Below are 9,953 nucleotides of genomic sequence, written 5' to 3' on the forward strand. Positions count from 1 at the left end.
CTTTCATTTAGAGGTAACTTACTTTCATTTAGACCTAATTTACTTTCATTTAGACCTAAGTTACTTTCAGTTAGACCTAAGTTACTTTCAGTTAGACCTAAGTTACTTTCATTTAGAAGTAACTTACTTTTATTTAGACTAACTGAAAAAAATGAAGACTAACTGAAAACAAATTAAGACTAACTGAAAAAAAAATGAAGACTAACTGAAAAAAAATGAAGACTAACTGGAAAAAAATTAAGACTAACTGGAAAAAAATTAAGACTAACTGAAAAAAAAATTGAAACCACCTGAAAGTCGTCCGATCAAATATTATGGTCGGATGAGTCCGACACAATACGTTCTCATTATTTATTTTCTGGGTTAGTGACATGGTGAAGTTTACTACTAGTTTCTTCCTGGACATGTTCATTTCTATCTCTTGTTGGGGGTTGATTTTCAGTTGGTTGTATAAGAGAATTACTATTAGTGTTGGGAACATGAGTCTGTGGGTTTTCTCTGGTGTGGGTATTTGTACTATCGTTGAGATTATTGGGTCGAGACTGTCTTACAGTAGCCCGTGTTGGGTTGGTAGTGAAAGGCACATTGTTCCGCTCTATCCAAAAATAAACACCCAAGACAAATACATTGTATAAGACAATGTTAATCCCATTATTTTGTTGATCCATCTTCGGGTAGTAAAGGATTGGGCTTAGAGAAAAAAAATTAGAACTTGAGACAAAATGGATCTAAAGCCTTTTTAAAGATACCTTTATTTTTTTCGGTAGCAAACTCGTGTTGATAACGTGTTGTGAGAAATATATAATAGAGAGAAGATACTGAGAGGAATGTATCACTAGGGTGTATACATATATCTACTTCTTAGAATGATTGTATTTATAAGCATAAATTTCACTGTGTATATCTGCGTAAATTCAACAATTGCAGCGGTTGGGGAAAAACTTTCCCAACATGCATTGACTGCATGTCAGGTGAAAGTCCATTTCAGTGGACTTCACTGTACTATATAGTGGATTTACAATTCCACTGTTATCTCAACAATCCTCTCTATTTTACACTAAGCAATTTATTTTATCACAAGAAAGAAAACAAAGTAATTAAAGGAATGCAATAATTTTTTGTGTGAATTTACCAAAGAGGCAAACTCCCATAAAAAAAAGGACCAATTAGTTGTGGCATCTGAAGGCAATGCGGATGTTCCCAAATTTTCGAGAATCATCCAAGAAGGATATCTTGATATCCTTGGAAAAATCCTCGATAGTTTATGTACTTGGGTCCTAAAAAGTCTCGAAATAGCCAAGTTTAAAGGCATCTATATATACACATCTTGAGGGCATTCATATCTGAGCAACAAACCTCAAGTGATATATCACAAGGTCATAAGGGACGTTTTTACAAGTGTATCCATGACAAAGAGCGAGCATTTGGGGTGTTGAGAGGGCCTTTGGTGGTACATATGGATTAGGACGATATTCAATGATTGATGCATACTTCGTTGTGAAACAAAAGTATGAAAAGAAAAGCCAAGATGTTAAAAGTAAGGGCAATCATGAAGTCCGATAGCCAATTAATGGAAGCAATGCTATAAGTGCAAGCTTGGCTCTTGTGAAACATACTCTAAATACATTAAATATAATTTCATTAGAGACTCTAAACCACTCAAAGATCATCACAAGGTATCAATATTTTTTGCAAAGATCCTCAATTAAAAAAAAAAACAACTTTGATATGAAAAAAATCCCAAAAAAAGCAAATTTGAAAGCTTTAAAGTACATGCTTTTGAGGCATTCTTGTGAGTTGTGACCAAAGCAATATACCTCAAGGGAAGCATCATAAGGTCATAAGCGATCATTTAAAAGCACATCCTTGGCCAAGAATGGATATAGGGTGTTATCGAAAGGATTTCGAATTTGTCTTTGAGTTATTTTAGGACGATGTTTAATGATTGATACATATGCTGTTATAAAAGCCCAAAAGTAGAAGTCCCCAAGCTATGAAAGGCAAGACAAGGCCAAGTTTTGATGGGCTAGATTACTGTATGCTCGATCTTTACCTTCCATTGTGATTTATGGGAAATCTATTGCACTATTATGGAAAAGAGTACAGTAGGATCTAGTTCCAAATATTTAAGGCATAATTTTCCGACATCTCCTAATTCAAACCACGCATGTGGGTTGTGTATAAGAAATAGGTACAAAATCTCGATTTCACTAAGCAGAAGGTGAACTATCCTCTCACCTTTTCAATTTCTAGTACACGACAGCTACCCCGAAGAACTTCCATCAAACAAGTCCCTAACATTTTTTTCACACTTCTCACTATCGTCGCCTATATTCCATAGTTCTCAAATATTTTTAATCAATCTCTGTATATTACTCCCTACGTCGCATAATATAATGCCTATTTCATTTTGGTAGGTCAAACTTTAAAATTTTTAAACGAATATACTCATTTGTATATATAAAAAAACATATTTATGTAGGATCTTATTAGATTCGTCTCAATGTGTAGTTTCATAATATCAATTTTTATATTTCTTTATTAATACGGAATTGAAGATATTAAATATCAAAGTTACGTCTTGGAGACTGTGTAAAAAAGAAACAAGCACTATATTATGGGACGGAGGGAGTAGTTGTTTTTTCAAGTAACATTTTTATCAAAAAAAATAATATAATCAATATATTCCATTGCCACACAAAAAGATAAGCACACTGATATATCATTTTTTAAAGTTTCGATTCATTATAAGTATAATGTTACTGTTATTCTGAAAAAAAAAAAGTACAACGTTACTGCTCATTGTGTTTATTAAAGAAATAGTCCAACTCTAACTCACATATAAATCTCTTTAATAGACATATTTTTTCATATAAAAATAGATATTCAAAAGTAATTTGAGAATAAAAAAAGATTCCTTTGACCACTAATCTTATAAAAATGGTTTTCCATCAAAATCGGTGTGAAAATAGATTTGAGCCTCTCATTTAAAGTCCATTACATAAGTACACCTTTTTTTGGACTTTTGAGGGGATTAGAAGCAATATGCTTGGGTAGTTGAAACTTGAAAGTTAACAACGCATGCAATAAAACTGTGATAAACATCTAACAGTTAGATGTATTATATATAAATTTGCGTATAATAAATATTGTTTGTGTATATAATATATATTGATTGGCTATGTAAATATATTATTTGTGTTGTTTTTCTCATATTTGTTATAAAAAAAACAAACAATATTTTTACATACACAAATAATATTTGTTATATACACAAATAATATTTATTACACAAAAACTTATATTAGATATGTCTAACTATTGGAGAGTTATAACATCTAAAATTATGGCCTATGCAAGATAGCAAGTAGATATGAAGCCAATGATCCATTAATCCTCGTCCTTTATAGTATCCAAACAAGAACAAAAAGTTAAAATTTGTTCAGTACTACACTCTCTAAGTCTCTAGTGGACTAGTACCTAGTGGTTGTGTCTGACTCTAAATTATTGTACAACTAGTACTTCACCCTTTCTTTGGTTCATCATCACATTATACTTCCTCATTCTCAATATTAAATTAGGTAAAAGTAAATTTGATCAAACTTTATCTCTTAATTAATATAATCAACAAAATATATTTATGGTGACCTTGTTAAATTCATTACATTGTAATTTCAGAAATCCACCTTTTATAAAATATCATTAAAACATAAATAAATAGTGGTTAATCTCTTATCAAAAAAAATAGTGGTTAATCTTATACTGTTATATATAATACTTTCTTTGTTTCTTTTAAAGTATAATACTTTGATTTTTATACTATTCACACAACTAATTTTAATCATTTTTTACTAATATATAAAAACAAAAATAATCATACATGTTGAATTCTGGACAGAAGTGGGCCGCTACTTAATCCACATACACCATACTAGAAAATGCCCACTAAAAGCACAGACAGCGAAAGATAACAGCTCACATAAGCTACCAAATGAAATTATTGCCTGTAATTCAAAGTGCAGCATCAGAAATATCATCTCCCGAAGTTACAGGGCTATTTTGCCTGAGTTCCTTAGAGAGAGTTGTCTCGCGCCCCTAGGTATTCTACCAAGAAGGTCTATGGTTTAAATCCGTGTAGCGCTACTAAATTTATATACTATCGAATGAATTGAAGTAAGGATTCACAGCATTTTGCAACTAATTTGAAACATCCAAACAACGCAACTAAAGACGCAGAGGTAATAACATCTTTTAATGATACCGGATAAGATGCGAGGATGCCATCGTATTCATGATATTGCGAAAATGTTTAAATTACTACAACTATTACCGCTGATGATTATAACAAAAAAAAATATAGTACTCAACTACTCAGTAATCCTGAACATGCTCTTGAAGTATCAAAATTCCAGGGTCTGCTAAACATCACCCATATCTAAGCCTCCAAAGACATAGATCCTAGCTACCTGACAATATATCTATAAAGAACAACACCTCAAATTCCTGTGAAAGCTTTCTTCCCACCAGCAGCAGCTCCAGCAGGAATCACCTTCAACACGTTGAACCTCACTGTCTTTGCGAGAGGCCTGTAAGAATGAGAGGTTATTAGAAACATCGAATACTCTAATCTACTTAGTGTACCCAAGTCTTCTTAAAAAGAAAGAGGTCCAAGAGACACTAACCTGCATTGACCAATGATGACATGGTCTCCCTCCTTGACACGGAAGCAGGGTGATACATGTGCCGCGATGTTTGAATGCCTCTTCTCATACCTGGAGGCAAAATCATCAAAAGAATAATCAGACAACTCAAAACTAGCATATACACAGCACCAGGGTGAAAGAAGCAGCTCAAATCTTGCCTTTGGTACTTCTTGATGTAATGAAGGTAGTTACGACGTACAATGATGGTTCTCTGCATTTTAGCACTGTGGCATGTGCCAGCTAGAATACGTCCCCTGATTGAAACAGAACCAGTAAAGGGGCATTTCTTGTCAATGTATGCGCCTGGCATTAACAAATATTATGCCTGTTAGAAGAGCAAAATTGACAAAACTAATCACAGAATTTTCAAAGTTTGAGAAGGGATGTTAAGAACAGTAAACAAAACTTATAATTACCCCCTTTCACCGTTAAGATCGGACAAAATGTAAAACAAAAAATTGGCTATCAATGGACTGAGTGTTCCACCTATGAATGGGTATAGCTGGAGAGAATAGAATCTATCTCTAGTCTCTAAGAAGGAGGAAAATGTCTTGCCATAATTAAAGAGGGATTATTGAAGAGAACACTCAAGCTCCAAAAGAACGTAGATTTGTAAGTAGTAGTTTCCCTCCTGTCATTCCTAACAATATATCTCCACAAAACATGTTGCTATCACATGTCTTCTTCCCAGGAGCACTATATACCATATAAGTATATAACAGATCCACATCAAGCACTAAGGTATTATTAGCTTCGTATGATTGGGTTTCAAATTAATGTCTCAAGTGCTTTTACTGATAACTATTTACAACTTTTGCTCTAGCATACATTCCAAAATTATGAGTAAACTATATACATTGCGATAGACCAATTCTTTATCTCACATCTCATAATTCCTCCATGTTCTTATAATGAATATGAATCTCACTAGAACCTACGTATATATATATATATATATATATATATATATATATATATATATATATATAATATATATATATATATATAATATAATATATATATATATATATACACACACAAATCCCAGGATCCACTACAAGTCTACAACACACTGATGGGTAACTCTACCATAGCATTTTGTGTTCGAGTGAGATGATTGAAAAAGGGCATAGGGAATCACCAAAACTAGTTTGGTTTGAATCCTAAAGTTTATCTTCAAGCCAAAAACATGAGAAAAAGTCTCGGTTCGTCCAAAGAAAGTAAACCAAGAAAATGGGTTGAATTGCAAAAGAAAATAACTACAACAGTTGGGGGGGGGGGGGGGGTCTTCTTCCTATTATTTGTAAATTCCTACCATAATCTCCCAAATAGGTTGATGAGCTATTTCTTCCCATGAGCACCTTATACTGTATAAAATGTGCAGTTGTGCAAATCAAGAAAACTGGCAAGATTCAAATTCTTATCTGTAGATTTTAGTCTCTCTCTCAAGCACATCCTTTCATAGTCATATCCTTCTATTTTCAAACAACATACTGAACAAAGGTGAAAAGAATTATTCATCTCTCATAGTTCCAGCATGTTCGGATGAATTTTAGAGACCATTTGAGCCTCGAGGCTTCTTTTATACACGAAAGTTTCCATCTCCACCATAAAGCACTGAGAGATGAGTCACTACAGAAAAAACAATAGCAGTTGTGTGCTAAATCGTTTGCATTACAATATGGGATCTATCAAGTGTTAACAAAGATCATGAAGAGCATTTTACAATTCCTAAAATTCCTTTAATAGACCAAAAAGAAGAGGAAAAGGTCATAATCCTCATCCAAATGAATTAGAAACAGTGAAACACCCACAAATTCTGGAAACTTAAAGCCCTCAAAAAATTATCAAGAGTTCGAAGTACAATGACACAAGCATATAAAAGCACAAGCTCATCGTCCAAGTTCCTGACACTTTTTACCAGAATTTAGACCAATCATCAGCATGAATGTTACTTCGAAAACCCTGATGCAAAACTATTTGGACTGCCAAACAAAGCTTTATTACATAAAGTAGCCAACAATCACCTGAACGAAAAGATCTTGCGCAGATATGCAGTATCCTAATGCAAAACTATTCAGATTATCCCACCAAACAATTCGCGGATCGCCTTGGATCGCGGAACGGGAACGGGAACGCGATTCGCTAGTCGAAAGAATTTGGATCGCGATGGGATTTTTTTTCGGAACGGATTTTAGGAACATAATTCGATGGAACATAATACGCACTAATAATGATAAAAAATAGGCACTCATTTTGCTATATTTTTTTTAAAAATATTCAGTCGTTAAAAAAAAAGAAGTTTGAGAATCAATTACAATGCCACAATAAACAAATGATAATTAACCCAAAACCTGGCTCTTTAATTATGGGGAAAGGAAGAAAGGTTGAAACTTGAAAAAGTAAGTTATTGTTCTTATTTTTCCCATGTACCCCAATTCCCTAAAAAAAAATCTTAATACAGTGAATGGTGAGGAAAATGAATGGTGAGTATATAGTAACATTCTCTAGACTAATCCTCACCCTTCATTTTCCTCACTCATTCATTTCCACTTTCTCTAATATCAAGAACCACCAAGTCTCTATCAACCAAAACACTCATTGCATTGCCTAATAAAAGTTCATGAAGATGAACATCCATCTTTAACCTCTTGCCTACCCGTAAAAAAAAAAACAAATACACCTCAAGGCGCCCACAACCACCGCAGCCACCAGATGAGGAGAAGACAACCGGAGGAAAATAGGTAACCCTAAACACTTCAATCAACTCGATTTTATATTCCTATCAAAAGCCCCATAATTAAAGCACAAATTTTGTTATGTTTCCCCTTCAATTAACAAAATTAGGGTTTATTCAAACCCTAAATCTCGAAATCTCTACCCACCATTTGGAACGCCAATTTTAACGATCTAAGTCGTGTTCCCTACCGATTTGGTGCGCAAACGAATGGCGTTTCGGAACGGACGAATCGAAACATGATTCGCGGGGGGTAGGGGCGAATTAGGTAACCCTGCACCAAAGTTTCATTTCTTCAATTAGTCGACCAAACATGTCATGTTAAACACTCCAAGTTGATGTGCAGCCTATATGGATGATACTAACAACATAAACCTGCCTATGTGGTGTCTCCACCAAAGAGACCAAGATGTTTCAGATTCGTCAATTTTGCCCAGAGAGACCGGGAAATCAACAAATCCAATTCAATACCCCTACGTCCCTACCTAACATATCCCAGAGATCACACCATGATAATCACACGACAAGTTCAAGGATCATTGTCAATACCAATACTGAGCTCTCCGACCATCACTTGTTGCTTTCCATGGGCATTCCAATTTACTTACTTGTCGATGCAAAGTAGTGTCTTAATGTATGCTCTTCTTCTTTGATCGATTATTAAATTCTACAGTTCTCACAGTACAAAGCCATGAGACTCCATCAGTCAATTGTATTTCAAACCAATCACCACTATAAGATAAAACCTCCATGAAAACTCCAGCACTAAGTATACTGTCAAGCTGGCAGCAAGTCTTCAACCGCATGTCAAGTGCTCGCAACAAACACAATCATCTATAATCCACAAAAACTCTCCTCAAGATTACATTTGCCATTTGAGAACATGGAAACCCTCTTCTTCAATGACCAGCAAGTTTCTTCCTCCTCATGGATCTTTAATATCCTAAAATTAGCTTCTCATTATAATAATCTCTTTCATTAACTCTAATACTTTCATTACTTGTCATCTTGCTATCCATAATATACAAATACACTTCCTCCGCTTTTGACTTTCACACTTGCAAATACACAACTTGAAACATATATTAAGATAAATCAACATCATCTTACGTTCTAAAGTTTGTATTATACTACTATATCAGTAAGTGCATACACAGTACAAAAATCAAAACGTTGCAACTATTAAAAAACAGAAGAAGTATTTCATTTCTCAGCAAAGTTATTATTCTATTGTTTTCCATGCAAATCAGTAGAGAGCAAAGAAAGAACCTTCAATGGCTTCTCTAGGAGTCTTGAATCCCAATCCAATGCTTTTCCAGAAACGATTTCCTCCTTTTCCTGGCCTCTTCCCTTTTCCAGATTTCTTCGAGCTGCAAATAATTACAAAAATACTAATATTAATATCCAATTCTCAATGAAATTATTGAATTAAATCACCAAATTTCACATTCTCTATCCAATTGAAGTGAAAAATCAAACTTGAAAGAATTCATCATACCTCAGAAACAGTTTTGGCTGCTTCAGAAAGGCCTTCTCAGTCTGTAGAAAAAACAAAAAAAAGATTAGATAACAAAGTAGATGATATGATTGACAATTAAAGAAAAAATTGAGAAAAGACAATAAGTAATGGAGGTAATTTGGTAGAATATTGACCTGCTCCGCCATGATTGAGTGGTTGTAAGATGAGATAGAGGAGGCGCCGAGGAAGAGAGAAAGAGAGGGGACGGAGCAGCTTAAACCCTAGTTTTCGACGCAAGTTTTAATAGAGAAATTATGTAATATTCGACTCATGCCTTTTTATATTATAATTTATAAGTAACGACCTACTTTTAATTTAAGATTAGGTGCAGGTCTACGTAATTCCCAAATTACCCCTCACATTTGGGGAATTCCTCAGATACCCCCGAGGTTTGTGTTTGGGTCTAAAATACCCTTACTCTTGACGGAACCCTAACGCCCTTCAACTTTTTTTTTCTCTCTTTCTTCAGTTTCTCTCCTTCCTCCCACCCTCCTCCATGGATGAACCTCCCAACTTTCTCTCTCCATCTCCCACCATCCTCCAAAATTTCCCCAATTTAATTTCCTTCAAATAAAATAATAAAAAAAAAAATTGAAGGAGGAAGATGAGCAGCCACCGTGGCTGCTCCGGTGGTCGGCCGGCGATAATAAGCCGGGGAGGGGAAGTGATGCAGACTGCCGGTCGGTGAGCAGTCGAGTCGACGAAGAAGGTGGCTGTAACAGCCACCACGCGACGCACACCGTGCAGCAGCTTCGTGCTGCTGGCTGGCGCTGGTACTTTGCTGCCGGCGTTGGCTCGCGATACCGGCGAGGTGCCGGTAAATTCATCTGAAAGGGAGGCCGGAATTTTGGGTCGGCGAGATGCAGGCTGTTTCGCATGAAAGCAGCCTTGTACTGCTAATTACTTCACGTGATTTTTCAAAGTTTTAAAAAAAAAAAAAAATTCTGGAAAACGTTCCTTAAAATCTACCATAGTTCATGGGCAGTTACAAATT

At 34.9% G+C, this 9,953-nt stretch overlaps 1 protein-coding gene across 1 annotated transcript; it reads right to left on the reverse strand.

Annotated features, from left to right (window-relative positions):
• Positions 1 to 4,239: 4,239 nt before the first annotated feature.
• LOC104901843 (40S ribosomal protein S11-3) lies at positions 4,240 to 9,251 on the reverse strand. Its single transcript, XM_010689469.3, has 6 exons — positions 9,094 to 9,251; positions 8,939 to 8,979; positions 8,710 to 8,810; positions 4,862 to 5,006; positions 4,683 to 4,772; positions 4,240 to 4,586 (listed from the first exon to the last, which is right to left on the reverse strand). Exons 1-6 carry the CDS (start codon positions 9,103 to 9,105, stop codon positions 4,496 to 4,498), a joined length of 480 nt encoding a protein of 159 aa, XP_010687771.1. The 5' UTR covers positions 9,106 to 9,251; the 3' UTR covers positions 4,240 to 4,495.
• Between the last annotated feature and the right edge of the window lie 702 nt (positions 9,252 to 9,953).

Source organism: Beta vulgaris, chromosome 8 (genome assembly GCF_026745355.1).
Source record: "Beta vulgaris subsp. vulgaris cultivar EL10 chromosome 8, EL10.2, whole genome shotgun sequence".
Lineage (NCBI taxonomy): Eukaryota > Viridiplantae > Streptophyta > Magnoliopsida > Caryophyllales > Amaranthaceae > Beta > Beta vulgaris.